At 33.6% G+C, this 24,483-nt stretch overlaps 1 protein-coding gene across 8 annotated transcripts in view; it reads left to right on the top strand.

Annotated features, from left to right (window-relative positions):
- The first annotated feature begins 4,473 nt into the window (after positions 1 to 4,473).
- TXNDC16 (thioredoxin domain containing 16) overlaps positions 4,474 to 24,483 on the top strand; it is a 128,038-nt gene continuing 108,028 nt past the window's right edge. For 2 of the 8 annotated variants that reach the window (XM_074290545.1, XM_074290550.1), the window contains exons 1-6: positions 4,679 to 4,832; positions 11,631 to 11,749; positions 12,312 to 12,510; positions 13,744 to 13,826; positions 22,870 to 22,943; positions 24,133 to 24,207. In XM_074290545.1, coding sequence (XP_074146646.1) covers positions 12,339 to 12,510; positions 13,744 to 13,826; positions 22,870 to 22,943; positions 24,133 to 24,207 — 404 coding nt within the window. In that variant the 5' untranslated portion in view covers positions 4,679 to 4,832; positions 11,631 to 11,749; positions 12,312 to 12,338. Of the gene's footprint in view, positions 4,586 to 4,678; positions 4,837 to 11,630; positions 11,750 to 12,311; positions 12,511 to 13,743; positions 13,827 to 22,869; positions 22,944 to 24,132; positions 24,208 to 24,483 lie in introns of those variants that run through there. The other 6 variants (XM_074290547.1, XM_074290548.1, XM_074290551.1 and 3 more) reach the window with 6 other exon arrangements.

Genomic DNA, 24,483 nt, shown 5'->3' with positions numbered 1-24,483 from the left:
TGGGTATCCAGACCTGTTACTTGAGTCTTGGTATTCCACTTCTCCTTTCCCTCTCTTTGCTGTGTGTCAGTGTGTACTTTTAGGACAACTTAAAAAAATTATCTGTCTTCTAAAATACCTTTCCTTCCTACACTCTCATCATTTTACAAAGCAGAATTCTGAACCTTTGAATAGTTCCAGGAACTGTCCTCTTCTTTTCTTTCTTTACTTCTCAGACTCCCAACAAAAGTAGCAAGATAGAATGGCTATTGGGGACCTGGGAAATCTGGGAAATATATTTGCCATTCTGGTAATGATTTCTTTATTTGTTCATATTAGTCCTATACATTTTTTGTAAAGGACTTTTAAAAGAGGAATAATTGATTCCGGTCTAATTATATGCAGAGATAATGTCTATCATCTATATTGGGAAGTTAAGAGAGTTTGCTTCTAGGAGGGATATGATGACCAAATAAGAGTGGAGTTTTCTTCCTATGCAGGATTTGTGGTTCTAAGAAAATCTAAGAAGGTTCCTTCCTCTCTGCATTTGTTCTTTTTCCATTCTATGTGTAAAAAGTGGAGTCTCCATCTTGTATCTTGTGAGTTTCACAAGGTCAAGATAACAAGTCTCAGGAATCTAGCAATAAGAATCCAGGTTGGATTTTACAATTCGACTAGCATCCATACCTCAATGAAAGACTGTCAGCCTGCAGAAGCTGAGCCCAGTAGTCATGATGAATCTAGATGTAAATTTGTTGGGACCAATGTTATATAGGAAGTTTTGAGTCTACTTGCTCCTAAAACTAAACTGAATATAGGAGAAAGTTTGTGGTTGAGGTGTTAGGGGGAAATACATAGAATTGTCAAACTCTAAGGTACAGATCTGACCATATCAAACCTCTACTCAAGAGATTTCTATAGTTTTTTAATTGCTTTATGTTAAAATATAAACTGATTGGCATTTAAAATCCTAAATTGACTTTTTTTTTTTTTTTTTTTTTTACCAATTTTAGATATTACTCCCTCTTACATATTCTGCTGTAGCTAAAGTAGCCTCACACATATACATTCATTATATCTCATTTATTTATTTATGAGAACATATTGCATCTTTTAGTAAGAAGAGAGTCCTTGAGGATAGAGATTAGCTCACCTTTTATTTGTATTCTTAATATCTAGTATAGCAAAACCTGGCAAATAGTTATTGGTTAATAAATGTTTGTTGATTTATAATATAGTATTAGGTAATACAAATCAGAATTAGTCTATAATGGAGTAAATTATATTTCTTTTTAAAGATAAAAATCTCCTAACTTCCCCAAATCCCTTTTTGCATCATTTAGAAACTTTCAAAAACTTACTTGAAAGCACATTTGTTATATTAGTATTTATTACAACCTCAGGTACCTCTACTTGTTTGAAATGGGTTAAGCTGAGGAGTGCTGCAGAACAGTGTAACCCAACCCAGAAGAAAGCAAAAGGTATTTGAAAAGGAGCCCAGCCATAAAGGAAGTTACTGCAAAAACCAGTTTTATGATTATTATTAGCAATGAAAGGACACACATTAAAGAAGTTTGATAAAACACCAAGTGGCACATACACTTTATTTTTTTATTTTATTTTATTTTTTTGTGCAGAACAGGATTTTGTTGTTGTTGTTGGTTGTTGCAAAGGAAGGATTGTATTCAGAAGGTAAAAATAATCTGGGAAGAAAAACAAAACAAAACAAAAAAAATGCTCACAGTTTACACTCATTTCCCAGTGTTCCTTTTCTGGATGTAGCTGATTCTGTCCATCATGGGTCAATTAGAATTGGATTAGCTCTTCTCTGTGTTGAAGATATCCACTTCCATCAGAATACATCCTCATACAGTATCATTGTTGAAGTGTATAATGATCCCCTAGTTCTGTTCATTTCACTCAGCATCAGTTCATGTAAGTCTCTCCAAGCCTCTCTGTATTCATCCTGCTGGTCATTTCTTACAGAACAATAATATTCCATAACCTTCATATACCATAATTTACCCAACCATTCTCCAACTGATGGACATCCATTCATCTTCCAGCTTCTAGCTGTAAGGGCCCTTTAAATGGGCAGACACAGTGCATCGGGAGATTGAGGCCCAGAAGTAATTTCTGTGGATATTAGGACTGCCCTTGGGCGGGATCCTGGCCATATTGAGATAGTTTCGTAATGGGTGACTCTCTCGCTGATTGGCTGTGTGTGTGACCTCACAGGCCCTATGTAAGCCCACTGCAGGCAGCAACCGCCCTCTTTAACCTCGTGCTGTTCACCCTGGCTCCTAGCCTGGGTGGCCAAGCCAAGATGGGTAGCCGAAAGAGGTAAGGATTTTGGTAGTGAACACATGGGTCTTCTGACCAGGTGTTCACTCGGGAACCAACAAGTCAGGGCATCAGCTAGGGCATTATGTGAGTAGGTATAATAAAGGCTTTTAAGATTACACGTGATTGTTCTTGAGTGCGCTACCGGTTATTAAGCTATAGATTCAAGAGATTGTGGCCAGAGACCTTAGAAGGCCTCAGAGGAGGCGAGCCGGGTAGAGCTCACACTGCAAAGGACAGTGGTCAAAGGTACTCTGGTGGGTCTAGGACAGACTAGTAATTGTAACTACCAGGAGAGCACGTTACATCTAGCCACTATGAAAAGGGCTGCCACAAACATTTTGGCACATACAAGTCCCTTTCCCTTCTTTAGTATTTCTTTGGGATATAAGCCCAATAACAGCAATGCTGGGTCAAAGGGTATGCACATTTTGATAACTTTTTGGGCATAATTCCAGATTGCTCTCCAGAATGATTGGATTCTTTCACAACTCCACCAACAATGCATCAGTGTCCCAGTTTTCCCACAGCCCCTCCAACATTCATCATTATTTGTTCCTGTCATCTTAGCCAATCTGACAGGTGTGTAGTGGACATACACTTTAACAAATGCACATTCCTTCATTAATAATGCTTTTTATATACTTTTATAGAAGCATCAAGACGGGTCTATATTCTGACACCTCATGGTTACTGACTATGCTACCAAATCAATCGAATCATGTCAGTGTGAGATTTCTTGAGCCATAATGAAAAAGACATAGGAGGGATACACAAGCTGCTAATAAAAGAAATGCAGCAACAATAGAGAAACAGCCCTGCCTGGTGACGTAATGGCTGGCAATGGGCCAGACTTAGCAATTCAGGCTCCTCAGGACTACTGAAAATACTTTTTCTCCCAGTCACTTTGTTAGTGCTGTAGTTCTCTTACAGGGAGTGAAGATGTTAAACAAAAGGTTCGTTTTGCAGATAAAAATTATAAAGACATGGAATCTTTTCAAGTGTCAGCTGCTTGTTTGGAATGGAAGGGTATTCATGGCAAAAAGTATATTCCTCATGAAAAACCCCAGGTTTCCAATCTCGTCCTTAACCTCTTGCTCTCACATATTCAGGGAGGCTATCTCTGGGATCCTTCTTCCCTCCCCTTTCCCCCAGACTCCCAGCACGAGTCCAGTTCCCTTTTCTTCTCTGCTCCTCCTTCCCTCTGCCAGGTGGAGGTTGAGGAGACAGTGTGGAGAACTGGAGGCAGAAAGGAAAGCAGTAGAGCAGCCAGCGGGAGAAGAAATGGAGATTGGAGGGCAACCAGGGAAGGGGCAGGGAGTCGCCGAGGGAGAAGGCGGCGGAGAAAAGAGTGCTCTTATGGGCTGCCCACAAAAGGCGGAGGAAGAGGCAGAGGCTCAGATAACTCAGTCCATGCTCTCGGTAAAGGAACGGGCGCTACAGCTGCAGGTAAGCAAAGGTGAAGAGGGAACCACATAACAATGTATGCAGTATGCTCAGCGAAAGACGCACTGAACCAGGGACAGAGGCAGCTACTGTCCTTTTGCTTTCCTGGATTGTACTGCTAGCCATTGTCGTCCCCTCGCCAGCTGCAAAAGCGGCTGGGGAGCCCTTGACAGATGCCCTCATAAAAGGAGGAAGGAACAGCTGTCGAGAAAAGACGGAACTTGAGTCTTTACAGTGAAGGTGGGGAGGTGGAGGCGAGGAGGCGGGGGGTAGGAGAATTCCCTTGTCACTCCCCTCCCGCTTCAGCCTTCGGGAATTATAGCGTCCGGATCCCTAAATCCTCTGCGGAGTCTCGGAAGCTTCAGGCTTCCGGGGGTGAGAGTGGAAGTAGGATTTGAGCTCCTTCTCCTCTGGTTCTACAGTTACAGGGAAAAAACCAAAAACAACAAAACCAACCGAACAAACAAACAAACAAAAATTTTAAAACAAAAATAATCAGCTGAGGACCTGGAGCGTTTAAGGAGCTCTTTCCGTAATCTGGGCAGGGCAGGATAGGCTCAGATGGGCACGCCTCCAGGGAGAAGATGTGGGAAGTATTGTGGGACGATCGCAGGAAAGCTACAGCTTGTGATTGGGTAGTGGCTTTCTCCCACTTATGTGGCTAATTAGGTTAGTGTCAGCTCCTGCAGCTCATTTCGTGGGAAGAATCCTTCCCCGTTTGTCACCTATAGGCTGCTCCAGGCCTGCCTTCTTTTGTCCCCATTGGCTTCAAGAAAATTGCGTACGTAGCTTGAGGAAAGAGCAAAGCCTTGGAGAGGTAGGTTATTTTTCCTTTTACTGGTTGAGGGTGGAGAGGTCCTCTCAGGTAGGCGTGGCTTAGGCTCCGGCCCTTGGTCTAAAGAAGGAAGTCGGACTAGTCTGACGTAAACCACTACTTATTGGAGGATTTGTCCTGTAGCTCGGGTTCGCGTCCATTGCCCCTACTTTCTGCTTCTTCAGAAACTGCAACCTCTTTCCCACGAGTGTAAATAGATTGAGCCACAGACAGTGCCCGGGGATACCAGGCAGGTGAATCTTGGTGTTTGTACGGTTTTAATTAATTAATTTGTTTGTTTATATATTTATTTATTCGGAATCTGTGCTGACTCCTCTCCCCTAGTTTTATATCCTTACCCTCAATTCGTTGAGCCACTGAACTTGTAGGTGGTGATGGAAAGAAGCGAAGGCCTAAAAAAAATTTTGGGGGGGCGCATGGGGCTTTTTGGCAGTCAGGTAAAATCTATGGATCCCCTTTCAGAATGTTTTTAAATGCAAAAATAGAACACATGGAGGGACAAAGGAAATCAGTATATATCGAAATTGTTATCAAAATATTTCTTGAAAAAATTTCACAGACCGCAGATTAAGAACTTTTGCTCTAGCATTTGACAAATAAAGTGGATAGATTACTTTTTGTAGTTTTACTACAAAAAAAGTAAAAAAAAAAAAAAAGTAGTCTACTACTTTTGTAGTAGAAATATCTATTTCTTTTACTCTTCCAGGGAAGTTTGCCCCGGGGGTGAGGATTGGGAAGGAAACTAGGGAAAGTTTCAGAGTTCAGAGTTAAGGCTTGGCTGGTAAAGTAAAAGTCCACCAATCCTTGATTTGCCAGGTATCCACAATAGAGAAGGGGAATGGGAAGGAAGTCAAGTGGACTCCAGGACCAGGAAATTGGGAACCTCTCAAGCTTCTTTACTGCCAACTCTGTGCCTAAAGACAGTTTAATAGGGGAAGTGGAATTTTAATGTAGGTTTGAAAAACTAGTAGTACCTGGAAAGAGGATTTGGGAAGATGGCCTAAGAAGGGTTAGAAAGAAGGCACATAAACAAAAGATAGGCGAAGATGAGAATATCAGGGACTGCTTTGTTGAAGACATTGAGGGCACACTAGTAGTTTGATTTTGATACAAGATTTTATGAGCGTTAATGGGGACTGAAATGTTTTGATAGGTGTACCTCTTGTTTACACTGATAGATGTATAAGTTCGAGGAAGTCAGGAACTATTAAATTTTTGTCTTAGTCTCTGTTTTTCGTAGTCTTTTGTAGCTTGTTTTTTGTTGTTGTTGTTTTGTTTCGTTATTTTTCCCTGAGGCTGGGGTTAAGTGACTTGTCCAGGGTCACACAGCTAGGAAGTGTTAAGTGTCTGAGACCAGATTTGAACTCTGGTCCTCCTCAATTCAAGGCTGGTGCTCTATCCACTGCGCCACCTAGCTGCCCCTTAGTAGCTTGTTGATTGTGATGAATGACCATCCCTTTCAAAGACCTCTACTGAAAGAGGGGCAAAAAAAATCAAGTAACTCTCCTCGTTTTACGGGATTTTTCCATGTGTAAATTGTTACTTAAAAATTAAGATATGAAAGATGAAGGTTTCTACCAAATTTTGATTTTCAAAAATCACTCATTTTGCCTATTCAACTTTTACCTATAGTACTCATGCATGATGAGGAACGTAGCAAAAAGAGACAACAATATGAAATTCATTTTTTACCCCTCCCAAGAACATTGTTTTCATTGTTAAATATATATTTCATTGCTATTTATCTATCTATTATCTATCTTTCCTTGTGATTTTATTAGAAAGTAGACATTCCAGCTATTAATTCAGAGTAGCAACAATTTGTAATATAATCATATAGTTATTATCTGAGGCACAGAGAAGGTAGTATTTTTCCATGGTCACACTTTTTTCAGAGGTAGAAATGGAATTCAGGTCTTATAATGTCTACACAAAACTGCATTGTGTAAAATATTTTACTCATTTATTGATGGTTTGCCATCAAGAAGTATGTAGATTTCTGTATAGATTGTGAATTAAATGCAAAATTAATATTTTGCTATTTTATTCTGTGCTTTTTCTGTAGATATATAGATATATTAGAACATATTTCAGGCACTGCCATAGGTGCTGGAAATACAAATACAAGAATGAGATAATTTCTATCCTCAAGGTTGTGCTAAGGTGATACAGTGTGTTCAAAAATAAGTAAATATAAGACATAAAGTAATTTGGGTAGAGGGAAGATGAACAGGTGGAGAAATTAGGAAAGACCTCTTATAGATTGTAGCACTTGAGCTGAATCTTGAAGAAACCTAGAGGTTTGAAGAGGCCAGAGGTTAGGAATAATCCAGCTATGAGAGAAAACCTATGCAAAAACATGGAAGTGAGAGATGAAATGTCATGTATGGGGGAAAATAATTTGGAAGGCTAGAAAAATAATCACAAAAAGATGGGCTGGAGCCAGGTTATAAAGGATTTCAAATGTCAAATAGTGGAATCTATTCTTTGTTCTAGAGACAGCAGAAGGCAATTTAAACTTCTGGAACAAGGGAATAGTATAGCCAGGCTTAAGTTTTAGGAGTACAATCTTTAACAGCTTTGTGGAGAGTGAGTCACAGTGGGAAAGGGTTGACTAGTCAGGAAGATATTACAGTTGTTCAGATTGGAGGTGTCAGGGACATTTTGTTTTTATACTTGTGGAAGATCCTTAATTAGAAGGGATTTCAGAGGCTTTGTCCAACTTCTTAACCTGAACAAGAATGAAAGGATTTTATTCTGTGTTCCTATAGTTTTTCCTTTTTGCTCCCTGAAAATGATCTTTCTCTTCTCAAATTTTCCTAAAACAATTTGACTAATTTTATCCATTGTCACAAAATTAAAGAATGTCAGAATTGGACAGGAAGTCTAAATTAATCTCCTTTACCTTGCTAATCAAAGGAAATTGGCTTTTATCTTTCTTGATAGAGGTGTTAGTTTGTGTCTTGTTTCTTTGTTCTATTTAAAAAAATCTTTGCTAAAGGAAATATTTGAATATTTAAATTTACAAAATTCCTGTTGTTTTAGATGATTACTAACATTTTGTGGTGACACATTTCCAAGGGAAAGTTAAAAATATTCCTTTTACATATCTATGAATATATGTGAATATTCTTGAATTTACACTGTGAATGATTTCTTTTTTTAAAAAAAGCATTTAGTTTTTTTCCAATTACATGTAAAGATAGTTTCCAGCTTCATTTTTTAAAAAATAGTTTTTTATTTTCAAAATATATACAAAGATAGTTTTAAACATTCATCCTTGCAAACCTTGTTACAAATTTTTATCTGGAGGGAGCTTCCTTTACTTCCTCCCCTAGATAGCAAATAATCCAGTATATGTTAAACATGTACAATTCTTCTATATATATTTCCACATTAATCATGTTGTACAAGAAAAATTAGATCAAAAAGAAAAAAAACGAGAAAGAAAACAAAATACAAGCAAACAACAACAAAAAGGGTGAAAATACTATGTTGTGGTCCACATTCAGTTCCCACAATCCTCTCTTTGGGTGCATCATCACAAGACTATTGGAACTGGCCTGAACCATTTCATTGTTGAAAAGAGCTACATCTATCAGAACTGATCATCATGTAATCTTGCTATTGGCATGTATAATGATCTCCTGATGCCTTTCACTTGGCATCAGTTCATGTAAATCTCTCCAGGCCTCTCTGAAATCATCCTGCTGATCCATCTTTCTTCCCTCCCTCCCTTCTTTCCTTCCTTCCTCCCTCTCTTGTTCCCTCCCTCCCTTCTTTCCTTCCTTCCTCTCTCTCTTTCTTCTGCAGTTAGGGTTAAGTAACTTGTCCAGGGTCACACAGCTAGGATATATTAATATATTAAGTGTCTGAAGTAGGATTTGAATTCAGGTCCTCCTGACTTCAGAATCAGTTCTCTATCCACTGCATCATTTACCTGTCCCTCTGATCATTTCTTACAGAATAACAATATTCCATAATATTCATACATCATAACTTATTTAGCCATTCTCCAACTGATAGGCATGCATCCATTTAGTTTTCAGTTTCTTGCCACTACAAAAAGGGCTGAAGGACCTTATTTTGTACAGAATTATATATCAAATAACAGGCAGATGTCTTATTTTCTAAGTTATTTAAGATATAAAAGGGCTAAACAGTTCTGATCTTAAATACATGCATTTAATTATAGTATCTCAGATATATTCCTGCCTTTATGATGGGATAATATTACATTGGTTATGTATCTTTGTTCCATAAACTTTTAAAAAATTTTATCTAATTTTTCCCATATTATTTATAAAGAATAATCTATTTCAGGATTTTAAGCTTATGAGAATATAAACCTTAGCAGGCAGATAACAAGCTCAGGTATTAATTTATTTAGTTGTTTGGGATATGGAATGACTATACATTCAGATTAAGAACAGCAAGATCTTACACATATTGTGCTAATTTTTTTACTGACCCACTTACTCATATCATAGGAATTTGCAATAAAAGGAAAAAGAAGGTACATGATTATATAATAGCATCATACTAGTCCTTGATGACTCATCACATATATAGCAGGATAAAGCATTTTTAGTTCTCTGATTTCAGATAAGATTCATAGTTGACAATCAGCTTTGCAGTAACAGTTCTAAGCCATACCTAGAATTAGGAATAACCAGGTAAAAACATTCCTGTTTAAAAGGAAGTTCATTATAGTAGTATGCCAAGGTTGTCCTTTTGGCTTTTTCTCAGATACAGACCTTAACCTGAAACAGTTCAGGATCATATTCTCTCTAAGAACTTGTGGCATATTTCTGGAATGGTGAATTAACTAACTTAATGCTTTATCAGACAACTAGGCCTGAATCTAAAACTAAAAATGATATCAATTACAGTTCCAGGAACTTTTACTAATCATAGTTTAGGATTGGATGCAGTTATTTTTCATCTCATGGAGTTACAATGAGCAATTAAAGTTCATCAAGACTCAAATATAGTTAAGAGATTTCACTTAGCATTCACTTGTTTTTTTTCTTTTCAGTTTAAACTTTTTCTGGTATGAAGATTCATCTTTAGAATAATTTCTGTACTACACACAAACTTGTAAAATTTCAGCAAGCCAATTTCATTGCTTAGGAACTCCATAACCCAAACAAGTTCATTTCTAAGGGCTGAAGACCTCGACCACCCAGATGGTTTCCAGAAACCTTGTAGGTTGCAAAATAAGTAGAATGGACAGGAATCCTAGGAGCTCCTAGAACAAGGAGCTGCTTGTTCACCCTATCTACTGTAAGAAACTTTTTTGAATAAACAGAACTAATCTAAATAAGACTTTTTTTTTTTTTTTACCTCATTCCCTCCTTTAACACACAATTATTATCAAATTTAGTTTTTAACATTATGACAATAACCTTAAGTAACTTAATTAGCACTCTTATGCTTTCATAAGTGATAGCCAAATAGTTTTAGTTATAACTTTCTCTTAATTACAGGCAAAATATCCAGTTTCCTAAATGGCAGTTATAAAACAGGGTTTTAACTTGTTTTACTTTAACTTGTTTTAAAGAATTTTCTGTTGTCTTTTATTTTCTTTCAATTCATATCTCAAATTACAAAAGTTGTTCAACATAACTGATACAAAAATTTATCAGTTTGCACAATGTAAAAATAAAAAAGAAAAACATGACAACCAAAACCAATATTATATATTTGAAAGTCAAAACGAGTTTTTTGTCAATCAGGTGACAAATCAGGTGAATGCATTCTGAGATTACCTACATGGAAAATCATTCAATTCATTTTTATTGGCATTATATACTACTGATCACATCTTTTAACTCCATATAGAGTTATTAGGTATGAAGTAATTACATCTAATTAAGGAAATAATAATACCAGTTAGCATTTATATAGTGTTTGCCTTATGTCAGACGTTTAACAAAATGCCATTTTATACACAATGTACTTTATGTAATCATATGAAATAAACTCCTTAAATTCTCCTTAAATTTTTTTACTATACAGTGATGTTAAACAAAACTAATAAGCTATTAAAAATAAGGTACATATGTTGACTATTAATATGCTTATAATATTTAAACTGTTGAATAATTCATATTTCTATTAATTGCTAGGTAAGAAGTGGAGGCACCAAAGATCTCTTTAGCACTTAAAAAATCTTTTAACAACTTACAAAACTTGATCTCTTCAAGTAATAGTCAGACTCTGGTATATTTATTATTCACAAAAGTTACTTTTATAAACAATCTCTTCTAGTATGGGTAAGGAGCAAGACGTTCCTTAAGATTCAAATATATCAATCTATGATAAGATGAATAGAAATTTCATATGATTTATAGCAAGATTTCAAAGTGCACATATTAATTAAAAAAGTTATATTTACATTGATCAGTATTTAATTTTAACCTGTATTATTCCTTAAATATCAAAGTAGACATTCCAATCAAAGTCATTACCTTCTGGTTGTATCCCAGTACACACAAAAAATTTGTGTGAAGTACAAGCTGTGAAACTTTCATGGACAGAGCCCCCAAGTATGTCTCTCTAGAATCAGTGAAATGATCTTCCTCTCTAATTGTAGAACAATAAAGCAGTCCTTTCATGGGGGTGGAATTGGGAGTAGGGTGATGGAATAAACTAGACCACAACTTAGTAGTGCTGAAAATCTCTTGCTAGCTTACATTTTAGATCTACATAACAAGATAAAATGACTATTTTCTTCAAGCACATAAATACTTATAGGTTTCAGGGCCATTTGGCTATCCTCAACAGTTCACACAGAGGGAAATGAAACTATTTTTGGATATTTTATTATCCATGGGGAATACATGCATAGGCAAAAAGAAATAACAACAAATAACTCTAAACTTTCCTATTTCCAATTATATGTCTACATATCTTATTTTCTTTATTCAGTAAGATACATAGAAGAATGAGGGCACTTAATGCATCCTGGACATGGAATCAAACAAATAAGAATGTTCTGAATTATTTTTCTGTTGCTTTACAGGATCCAAGCTTTCTTTTGGAGAAAACTCAATGAAAAGAAGACTTGTTTAAGATAAATTTTAAGATTAAGACTTCATAAAGGAGTATGACCATTGCCTATGTAAGAGACAAAAAAAAAAAGTAAGTATGTAAAATTGGGAAGACACAGCAAATAAGTATTGTTTGAGAACATAAAATGAGGTGAACATAGAAGAAAAAACATTCAGTGATATCTTAAATTAATACAGAATGGTAAATACTTTTAAAAACTAGTTTTATATATTTTTGTATTACTTTTGGAAATTCAGCTTTGATCAGATTGGTTTTGTATGTACTTTCCTATACAAAGTATGTTCAATGCTTTTTGAATATTTAGCTTTTTAATTGTCTAGAATAAGATTTGAAATTTCTAGTATAATGCCAATTTAAAAAATTGATTATGTAATGCCAAAGGTCCTTCATTGAACTTATTCCTTTAATAATACTTCCAAAAATTTTTAGTGATTATCTCAAAGATTTTCCTGATATGTGCACTTCAGATCTGTTATAAGCTCCAGAAATCCATGGTATTAAAAAACAAATGTTGTGTTAGGCCATATTGATAACTGGAAAAGCCACATCAAAAAGAAGTTATTAAAATTATTATGGGACTAAAACAAGTTTAAAGGATGCAAAGATAATCCCATATTTTATTTTCTTTCAGATTCTGCTTCATTTACATCTCTAGCTGATGATGTCTTCCAGATTAAACATATGGATATACAGTATCTCTTTTATCCTGATATGTGTGTTTTATAAGTCTATAGCAATTAATAAAAATACTCTGATGGAACTGAGTCTTCAGGAATATTTTAGCATTTTGCAGACAGGAAAAACCTCCCTAGTTTATTTTAGTCAAGATGGTTAGTATTTTTTAAAATGTTTTTTAAAAACTTTTCTAAAATTGTTTTCATGATACTTGTTTTAACAGTTTAAACAAACAGTAGGAAAGCCTTGTTACTACAATAATTAATAGAAAACATTAAAATTCTACTGCATTGTAATGCAAAACATTTAGAAATTTTATACTATAGTTTCTAAAAAGCTATATGGTAATTTATTTTCATACTTTTTAAACATATTAATGTTTAAATTAGATTCCATTTAGAATTTTTTCATTAATATTTTTTGCGCTCTATTTTGGTAGTGCTATTAAGTATACTTTTTTTTCTGTAGAATAGACTTAATGATATTAATAGAATTTCCGAATACTGTTCTTAATATTATTAATGAAGTCAGTTCTTATTTTTACTGAATTTAAATTGATATTTGCTTATAATTTCAATGCATTGAAAAATTGGTAAAAATTCATTTTTAAAAGTACTATAGGTGAATAATCTGGTATACCAATTTTTTAGAGGGCTGATGACTTTTGTCAACTGAGAAGTTGACTTATATTTTTGGCTCTTTTTTTTTTTTTCATCAGAATCTGATTCTGAATGCTCATTGTGGCTGTGAGGAAACTGTGGTTTACATAGTGAGAAATAGCATGGGAGTCAGGAGATCTGGGTCTGAATCTTGCCTGAGATACTTACCAAGCCATATGATCAGTCATTGGATATTTTACTCACCCTCCCTTAGCTTCAGTTTCCTCTTCTGGAAGATGAAAATAATATGTTTAACTATACAAGGTTAATGACTGCTATAAATCAACACAGTAGTTGTTCTTCAAATTGTTTCTTACCTAGCTGTTCCAGTGCTTTGAAATATTTTTTACTAAATCAGAGTCTAGTCATAAACTTTATATATGTACTTCAATGATCAATCTAATTAAGTTTGATATGGAATAATTACCAGGGAGTTGGTCACAGGATGGTAATCGTTTTTATCCACAACAACCTATTAAAAAAATGTACTGAAGATTAGTTGTTGGTGTAGTGAATTTTCAATACTAAGCCAAAGATCTTTGAAATGAAAACATAATAGCTTAAACATATGATATGAATTTGCAAAGGACTTCGTGTATTCCTTGCTGAGTCAACAGGTATAATTTTTGTCCTTATTGTAAGGCTCTGTATTTGGATTATTTCTCTTGGATTTTTAAAATTAACTTTCAATAGGTAAATAATATTAGAAAATATGTTTATATCCTCAAGTTTCTCTAGATATTACTGTATTTCTTGAAGAATTGAGAAAAGCAGCTGGACCTCTTCATAATTATGGGATTGCAGTTGTGAAGGTAAAATAATATTTTTATTATGTGATCACTGATATTTTATGCTTTTCTGTTGTCTTATGATTGAAATTCTAAAGGTATTTTGATATTGTTATTGTTTTTCATAATACTCTCTAGAACTCTCTAGAACACTTTCCTCCATATTTCAGAAAACAAAAGAAAAGACAAAGTTGCTTATCAAAATTTCCATTCATAGGTTATGTCTAATGAAAACTGTGTAGTTTTAAATAGGTCTCTGATAATTTTATCTTTTAATTAGTTTTGGTTTTACATTATGTGTGGGACAGTAACCTTTCCCCAAATTGAAGTCAGAGACTTTCAAGGAAAGAGATAAAAAGCAGCAAGAATAAAGGATATAACTCGGAGAGACAAACTTGAAATTATTGATTTGGTAGGAAAGTAAAAGGAAACACAGATCTCAAGTGCCATATTAGAACAAATTGTCTAGGGGTTTTGGACATAGAGGGTAGAATTCAAACCAGTAAAATTCATAGGACACCTATAAAGAGAAATTCTTAACTCCTCAAGAAATGTATTTGTGAAGTTACAGACTTTTAGTATCAAAAATAAATTCTTGTAAATTGTGGAGAATTGTTTTATATTTCAAGAAACTCACTTCTCCACCAAAGAGTGTAAATTCTTTGAGAAAAGTTGTTTATGTAAATTGTTAGCACTACTGTCCATCTACCCAGGTTACTTATACCTTCGGAATCTAATACTTAATGTGTAACAAGAAAATTGGATTTACACATATATATTGTATCTAGGTTATACTGTAACACATGTAAAATGTATGGGATTGCCTGTCATCTAGGTGAGGGAGTAGAAGGAGGGAGGGGAAAATTTGGAAAAATGAATACAAGGGATAATGTTATAAAAAAAAATTACTCACACATATATACTGTCAAAAAAATTTATAATTAAAAAAAAGAGAGAAAAGTTGTTTATTATTTTTTGTCTTTGTTTACTTAGTGCTTGTCTTGAATATGATAAAAACATAATGATTGGTGATTAAAGAAGAACAAATTCTAATTGTATATTGCTATTCAATGAAGACAAAAATAAAAGAAGAGGCATGGCTGAAATGTGTTGAAAAATAAAGAAACGTTTCTATTGTAGCTCAGTATTACCTATCTTGAAAAGTTAAGCATATTATTATATTAAAGAAAAGTGAGCCAGAAAATTTAGTTCTTTCCTAGTGATAAATTCAGAACTGTATGGGAGTTTGATATGGCATTGGCCATTTGAAACTTCAGCAAGGTAATCTAAAATTATATGCAAATAAAAAGTCTTTGACACTGCTGACATGATGTAAGAGTTGAAAAGTCTTGTCAATATTTAATTATTGCCTACCTTTTATTATTAATATTACAGATCTAGGAAGGGCCTCAAGGGTCCATTTAGTCTAACTTTCTTATTTTAAATATTAGTAATCTTAGTCCCAAAGAGATTAATTGACCTTCCTCAGGGTCACAGGTAGCAAATTCAGCTCTTATAATTAGAGCCATTGCTATTTGCACCATAACATGTCGCTGAAAAAACCTCAGAGTTGGGAATTTGAAGACAGAATGTCTTGAAAATGAGCCCCATAAAATAAAAAGCTTCAGTTTTTCTACCTATTTGTGATAAAGTTTGCAAATTGTTATATTTGAGAAATTCAAATAACACCTGAGAAATGAGAACCTAACTATTTTCTGGTTTAGGCAAAAGGTGACTAATGTAATTGCATTTATAAAATCCTAAATCAATTTTTAGAACTTTTTATTAGAACATGCTCTAACTCTGTAAATTCCTTTAGAATTATTTACATTTGATATATATAGTCATCTGATCTTGTTACTTTCTCAAAATTTTCCACTCAAATTAATTCCCCTCTCATAAGGATGAATACATAGGTAACTATTCTTTATAGGTAACTTCTATGCTATGTTAATGACTACACAAATGAATTTATTTAAGAAATGCTTATTTTGCTCAATTTGTAACAAAAGACCTAGGATAGAATGTGTAAATATATTAAGTAATTAATTCTAAATCATAGAGTACAATTATACAGCGAACAGTATATATCAATTGAGTTGTCTATAGTAAAACAGGTTTACTTGTTAGCTATGTGTAAATGGATTATTTTACATGGACTTACACACACCTACATAAATAAAGGATCATTGCTATTAAATATTCTCTAAGCAGTGAGGTCAAGATAACTCTTGTAGCTTGCTTTCATTTCAAATCATGCTCTATATACAGATTTATTTCAGGAACCTAACTTTACACATGGATATATAATTACTAACTAGCAGATGACAAGCCCAAATACTTATCTGCTTAATTATTTAGGGTATGGCAATGACTATAATTTCACATTGAAAATGGTCAAGACCTTAAATACTTATATCCTTTTATAGTAACTTAGCAATGTTCCAATATCAATCTGTTAAATAATAGAATAAGTATTATGTTTATATTTCTACTGATCACCTGCCCTAATTATATAAAAGAGAAAAATGGGCACATACTTATAAGAGCATCAAAATTGGTCCTCCAGGCCTATGCCTCAGGGCACAATATGGTAGGAAAAAACATCCTTAGTTCTGTTTGATTTTAGGAAAGAGACTATAGGTAACCAGTGATGTGGTAGCATATCACAACCAGGCTCAAAGATAATCGGGTGAGAAAGGTTTCTCCAAAAACCGAAACTATCTTGTTATTGTTGGTCCTTCATTCTTTTTTATTATTTAAAAATTTTTAAAAATTATATCTATATTATATCATATACATGGGTAATTTTTCAACATTGTCTTTGCAAAACCTTCTGTTCCAACTTTTCCCCTCCTTCCCTCTCCCTTCTCCCCTGGATGGCAGGTAGACCAATACATGTTAAATATGTTAAAGTATATGTTACATGCAATATATGTATACATATTTATATAGTTATCTTGTTGCACAAGAAAAATCAGATTTAGAAATAAGGTAAAAATAACCTCAGAAGGAAAACAAAAATGCAAGCAAACAATAACAGAAGGAGTGGTTCTTCATTCTTAAAGAGGACCATGACATCAGAGAGGTGATGCCATGACATGCAAATGAATTAGATTTAAGTGAGGGAGTGCTGTATGAGGTCACCTGCCTCACTTTCCCCTTCAGAGCTATCTAGGTCCAGTGGCAAGATAAAGCACTCCTTCAGAGGTCTTTCCCTGCAACTGTGGCCAAGGCCCCTGTTCCTTTGTGTCTACAATTGCTTTTCATTTCCCTGTATAGGCAATTAACTGCCAGATCTTATTCTTTTGGACTCTGTTTTTTCTCTGGGCTGAGAGCTCCAGATGCTGTTGTTGCTATTGTTGAAGCTTCTGAAACTTACAGCTTGGTGCTGCCATCCTGGCTCCCACCCTGCTGTCATAGACTTTTCCTGCCTATTTTCTTGGGCTAGAAAAATATCTCACCTCAGCCTTTTGTTAGCTATAGTGCTTCAGAATTAGATTTGTTACCTTATTTTAAAGTTGGGGGGGACATATTGGGATAGTTTGGCTTTCTTGATGTCTTTATTCTAACCATCTTGGCTTCTCCTCTGTTATTTTCAGTCTCTTTGTTGTTTCTTCCCTTCTCCCCTCTTTCTTCTTTCTTCTACAGGAGTACCCATGTTTCCCCAACCCTAAAAATCCCTTACTTGATTCTTTTATCTTACTACCATTAAGGGATCCCTTTGTTCAGGCCAGATCTGATTTTGGAGGTATGCAGTTTTGACCTTCAGTTTGCTCTATCCCACTTTTTGCACCAGGAGGATCACACAAAAAGGAAGGATGATGTCTTTGGTGTTCCACTACTTCATAAGTTTAAGCTCTCTATTAGGTAAAATTGATGTTTCATTTGGAGTCAAATTTGCTGAGCCATATCCACTAGTGGAAGGTGGAGTCATTTGTGATGATGGACTGTTTCCCCCCTTGCCCTATAACCTTTATCATAGTTGATCACATTTTTCTCTTTGGTATTCTCTTCTTTCTAGGTTTTTGGAACACTACTCTCTTCTGGTTCTTTCCTATCTATTTTAGTCTCTTTTATTGGATCTTCAACAGCTCATACTTTCTAACTATAGGTATAATTACAGATCTGAATTGGGAGAGGTAATTTCTTAATCAGTAGTTCCCTATGAAAATCACAAATATAAATCAAATATATATTCATATTACTACTTATATTTATGGAAAGTCCTGCAAATGTAATTCTGAGTATTAAACTAAATATGAAAGGAGTAAGTTATTTTGTTAAAAATAGAATAAAGCCATGGATGAACAGCAACCCAAAAAGTTCCAAAAATTTCCTTCATACAATAGGCCTAGTGAAAATCAAAGGGAAGAGAAGAAATTGAAATCTACCATGTGCTAGTCACCTTAACAGAAGTTTAGTCAGTATTAAATTAGGCAACAATTAAAACTGATAAATTTAAATGAAATAACTGGGGAAACTAAATTATGTTTAAAGGCATCTTGGATGTTAAATAATTAACTCAAGTTCTTCAGAAGAAAAAACTTAGGTGAATGAAGCAAATGAAGTCAGACATTTAAATTTTTCTAAGAATTGGAAAAACCATTCGAAAGCTAAGAAGGATGAAAATGTAATCCTGAATTTAGAGGAAGATAATCATAGAGAAAAGGTCCTAGTAGAGAGGGGCCTTAGAAAAACTTGTGGGAAGGTGAAATTTGAACTGAGTCTTGAAGAAAGATAAGAAAACTAATAGGTAGAAGTGAGAAGACAGAACATTCCAGGAAGGAAGGACAATAAGTGCAAGTCATGGAGACAAGAACTGGAGTATCATGTGTAAGGAACACACTCAAGATAACTTCTTTAAAGTCAGATCTGAATGTATAAGAAAGGGACCGGGTTTTAAAAGGCTTTAAATGCCAAATAGAGAACCTTATATTTGATCCTGGAAGTAATAAGGAACCACTTATTGATTAGGCCCTGCCTCAATGTGGGAAAAACTCATACTTGTTGCAATCAGTACAATGTCATTACTTAACAGGAACATCTTATAAGCTGTAAGAAAAATTATTCTACCTAACCTAGCGTTTTTGTAATGAACAAACTTAATCTTATACTAAATGCTTCTTTCTGTTAACTCTGAAATGGTAAATATATTGTCCATTTTTAAATATCAGTTGTGAAACTCTGCTTTCAGTTGTGAAACTATGCTATACTGTCATCAAATATACTTTTGATTCTTAGATAGATATCTCAGAAACTTTTTTTTTGTTGAGGAAATTGGGGTTAAGTGACTTGCTCAGGGTCACATACTTAGGAAGTATTACATGTCTTGAGTCCTCCTGACTTCAGAGCCGGCACTCTATCATCTAGCTGCCCCTCATAAACATTTTTTTAATAATTGAGAGAATAGACATATAGGTGGATCAATGTTTATTGTCACCTTTTTTGTGGTATTAGGTATTTCTTCCTCCTTAATACACCTTATAGTTTAGTCCCTCAATATTTTCAGTTATTTTGCTTCTAGCATAGATTTCTTGTCCTTATATTTGCTTCAATCCAACTACTTTTCCCCTATTTGTTCTCCATAATGCCATTTCTATCCTCTATATAAGTACATCTAGTCCTATGATAATCATCAAGTGTGGTATATTATTATTGATGGAGAAAACAATGTATTCAAATGGTTTTGTCAGATATTTTCCATTTTTTCATATGTTGGTAGTCTTTTGATTTTCAACCTTGAATGCCCTTCTCATGATTTTTCTTAGTTGGATATTTTGCCAACTCCTCTTCAGAACTGGTAGACCATTGTTCAGCTTTGCTTGATGAGAAGATACTGATAATATATATACTTGTTTATAATTCTTTATCATCTGTTCTAACTCATGACCTTTGCAAGTCATTTCTCTTTGTTTGGCAGATATGGCAGATGTTTTCTAAGGCTTTATAATCCCTTGCTTTCTTTCTTGCAGCAGTTAATTAGTGTCATTGTAATTTTGTTATACACTTAATATTTTTTATTTTCACTTTTAAAATTTAAATATTATAAATAAACTATAATTTAATTTATCTTCCCCATCTTTTTGTTACTATTCTTTTTAATTTTTAAAAATTAATTCTGAACTTTGATCTTTATTTCCTGTCTGTTAAAATATAATTTATTTTATTCTCTTTGATGTTATCTGGTACTTGAAATATTTAGCACCTTTTTTTTTTTTTTAAAGGGAGTATTTATGATATAGAGGCATAAGACTTGGATAATCTACAACCAAGACTTTGATTTCTCTCATTTCTTTCTTTTCTTTTTTTCCATATTCATTTATTCCTGGTTTTATATTCAAGTATTCAAATCCCTCACTGCCCCTGCCTGGGTCAGTATATGTTGATTTCACTTGGAAGGCTGTAACGTGTTGTTGTCTCCAGAAGCTGGATCACTCTCTGGGAGGAGATCTGCTGTGTCAACTCAAATCTCTTGGACAGATTCTTCTTCCTTTAGAGAGCCGACTTCCCTTCTTGCAGAGAGCAGCCTCAAATCTTGTCCAGACGAAACTCCCTTTTCCTCCAGAGCTGCCCTCTTTTATCCTCCCAGAGAATGGGTGTGGGATAATGCAAAGGCTTCTGGGAAAAATTACTTCAACCAATGAACTTGCTCCTCCTAAGGATGCAAGCTCTTCCCCAGGAATTCACAAGTAAAACTCTCAGTAAAGGCCGGAACTAGAGAATTGTTAAGTACCGACTTAGCACTTAGTAAGAACTTAATATCTCATTATCTCATTAGCACTTAGTAAGAACCTAACAGAAGGCCAAATCATATTCTTTGTAGAATATTTCTACTATTTTATCTTTAGCAATCAGTATTGGTAAATAAGCCATAATTATTTTCATGATAAATATTTTCCAACTATCATTAATCTTGAAAAATACGTGACCAATATCCAATGAAATAATGTTACTTATTGGCTCTGGGTGTATTATAAAACCTATTTAACTTTTCCAAGAAATAATTAAGAGCCATCTTTTTAATTTAACTGCAATTTTCTTATTTCTTTTGGTTTTATATATAACAACAATGTCAAGATTTATATGGTTGAGTTCTTTCAGCAATATGAACTCAGTCATAGTCATTGAAGAAGAATCTCACAGAATTGCATCAAACTGAAGTTTACTTATGGTTCAAAATACAAAGGTTTCTTTGCTAAGTATAATATACAGTTTTTAAAAAAACCAACAAGCTATATGTAGCAAGTTTACATTTTTATTTGATTTGGGATATGGAATTATTTGAAACCCTCTTTTTATTGCTTATGTGTATATTAGATTGTATTTATTAATGGATTCATAAGGAAAATTAAAATAAAAAGAAAAGTATCTAGCTTTCTTCTTCCTTTCTTATGTTTGATTTTGCAGTGTTCTGAATTTTTGAGTTTTTCAGATTTCCATTACTCTCATATATTTATTTGAAGCTCTGACACTGAAGTAGTGGTGTGACATTGTCCAAACCAGGAAATCACCTAGAACTTATTTGTAAAGTGAGAGAATTGGGCTAAATAATCCCAAACCTTGCTCCTAACTCTGTTATTCCCAAATTAAAAAGAAACATTAACTATCTTTTCTTTTTTACTTCTTTCTGGGCATTTTGAAATGTTAAATTCATTTTAATAACTAATATTGGGAGTACAAAAGTAAAAACTTTATGGCTGCTGCTTTTCATAAATTTATATTTTAGTCAGAAGACAGGAGGGAGAACAATGTATATGAAATACATACAAAAATAAATTCAGAGAAATACGGAGGGGATAGCAATTGGTGGAATCAAAAAAAGGTCTCTTCTATAAAACTTTTGAGTTCAACTTTGAAAGAAGCTGGGGGTTCTCAGAGGCAAACTTGAAAGCATGGGGAACAGCTGATGTGCCAAGGTATTGAGAAAGGAAATATAATATTAACTAAGTTTAACAGAATAGAAAGCAGACCACTTTAACTGGTAAATAAGAGGCAATTTGTGTGAACTTGTTCTGGAAACATAGATTGGAAAAAAATGTGAGAAGCTTCAAATGTCATATAGGAATTCACATTTTATCCTAAAGCAAAATTTTTAACCTTTTTAAAAAATTTGTTTGTTGCATGGATTTCTTTGCAGCCCTGTGAAGTCTGTAGACTCCTTAGGGTAATGTTTTTAGTGTATACAATAAAATACATTGGATTACAAAAGAAATCAGTTATATTGAAATATTTAAAAACAAACTTCACTGGTCCTAAGAACTCCTATCCTAGAGAACATAGGGAACCACTGAATTACTTTAAGTAGAAGAGCACTGTGGTTAGGAATATTAAATTTTGTATAGGGGATAGATTGGTAAATAGAGAAGTTAGATGTGACAAAACCAATTAGAAGATTGTTGTAAGAATGAAGAAAGTTTGAATTATTGTACATATGATATGAGTGAAGAAAATTTGTAAGATAGGATATACAAGGGCACCTAAATGAATAGGAGATTTGAAGGACTGAAGAATTAAGATGATTCCTAGTTGTAAGTCTGAATGATTAAAAGAACATGGTACTATTGACAAAGGCAAGGAAGTTAGAAAGAGGGGCAGATTTCGGGAAGAATGATGAGTTTTGTTTTGAATGTGTTGAATTTTCTATACCTAGATAGGTGTTATTAAAAGAAATTCTCAGAATGTTAACAGAGATGGTCACAAGGTCAGAAACTAAAACTATGTATTTTTAATTGGATATATTGGTTTAAGATTTTCAAAGCATTTTATACATTACCTTATTTGATCTTCATAGCTATTCAAAGAAAGTAGTGCATTATTATCCCCATTTTACAAGAAGGGAAGTGGAGATACAGAGTGTTTATGTGACTAACTCATGTCCCCACAACTATCAAAGTTTCAAAGATAGGATTTGAATCCAGGCATCTCCTTATATCTAGTGCCCTTTTCATTTGTTATCCTGCCTCCAAGATAAGATCAATTTGAAAATAAACTATGATGTAGATAATTGTTTTTAAGATATGCATTTTTGTATGTCATAAACTTAAATATTTCAAACTTTTTTCAGGTTAATTGTGCTAAAGGAGAAGTGTCAAGATACTGTGGAAAGGAAAATAATTTGACAAAAGCATATTTATTCCGGTAATATTTTTAATATGTAACTAAATGTGACAGGAAGGGGAAAAAGAAAAAAAGGATAAATGTAAATTTTAAGTTTTGAAATTAAAAGAAATATATATATATATACATATATATATATATGTATATTGTAATTTTTTATACAAAAAGAATAATGTTGTTCACAGTTTAGACAATCAGCCAAATAAATATTTATTTACTAAGTTTGAAGTTCTATTTAGCATAGGTTAAGTGTTGGGGATACAAAAAATGAAAAAGAAAGACAGCTTTTGACCTCAAGGTACCTAGTAAGGTAAGACAACACACAAAAAGTAAAGTGAAAAGTGAGGACAGTTGAGAAGAGGAAGGGAAGGCACTTAGTGTGGAGGCATGATGAAATCATGTGCAATGAAGTGGGAAATGAAGATGTTGAAAAGAGAATATGATATAACTTTTTAAATATCTAAAGCATAACGTCATTCATTTTTAGGAACTAGTCTGCAAACAATAATTTTTGACTTAGTTAATGGGTATGCTAGGTCTGACTTTTCAAAAATTTTCCATGCACCATAATTCATCTAAACTTATATTCTTTAGCATATTGTTTTGTAGAGAGCAGACATTTAATGTTTTTTCAGTTGAACTTAATATTATGTTAACAATGTATGAATGTTTTGCATTATACATTGATGCAAGTTTTCTTCTGACAATTTCTTATCTTAAATCTCTTAGTACTAGTTGGCTTCTAGGTCTTTTCTAGTTCTAAATCTATGACAACTAGATTTAAGATTCTGTTCTATATCAATAGAACACTAGAAATCATTTTATTCACAAAAGTTAAAAAATAAGTGTTGCATACCATTTTAGTGATTCAAACGACATCATAATCTTTAGGATATGATCTGTCATTTTCATAGAATAGAATATTACATTTTAAAAATGAAATTTTCTTTCTAATCCAGCAAATACTGAATCCTGTTATTTGTAGAACATGGCAAGAGGGAGATAGAAAATTTAGATAAAACAAGATAAATGAAACTTGATTACTTTGAAATGATATTGAGTATAGTTCTGGGATAGATGTAACAAATCCTTTATAAATGATTTTCAAATGATAGTTTAATGCAGTTATCATTAATAACTAAGTTTGGTCAAAGGTAATAGGGAATTCCAAATATTGCATGAATTGAATAATTTTTTTTTTTTTTGACAGAGGTAATCTATTACTCAGAGAATTCCCCACTGATGCTTTGTTTGATGTGAATGCCATTATAGCTAATGCTCTCTTGTAAGTACAAATAAAAAATAATTCATTACTTTTTAAAATTGTTTTAATTTCACTTAAATTTGGCTTTGAGAATTTCCTCCCCATGATTTACAAGTTATTGATTGTAATATGTGCAATGCCTGTATCTGTTTGGGGAAGTGATTTTCTAAACTAAAAATGTATTCAGCTATCTCTCTTTTAAAAATAGGTTTTTATTATATATTATTTTTTGTATCATTGATCCTTGATCCTCTCTCTGCATTTCCTTTTCCCTTCCAGAGGTCTCTTATATAATAA

Source organism: Sminthopsis crassicaudata, chromosome 2 (genome assembly GCF_048593235.1).
Source record: "Sminthopsis crassicaudata isolate SCR6 chromosome 2, ASM4859323v1, whole genome shotgun sequence".
In the NCBI taxonomy this organism is placed as follows: domain Eukaryota; kingdom Metazoa; phylum Chordata; class Mammalia; order Dasyuromorphia; family Dasyuridae; genus Sminthopsis; species Sminthopsis crassicaudata.
Note: the sequence above shows the minus strand (reverse complement) of the source record. Positions and strands in the feature narration are given on the sequence as shown.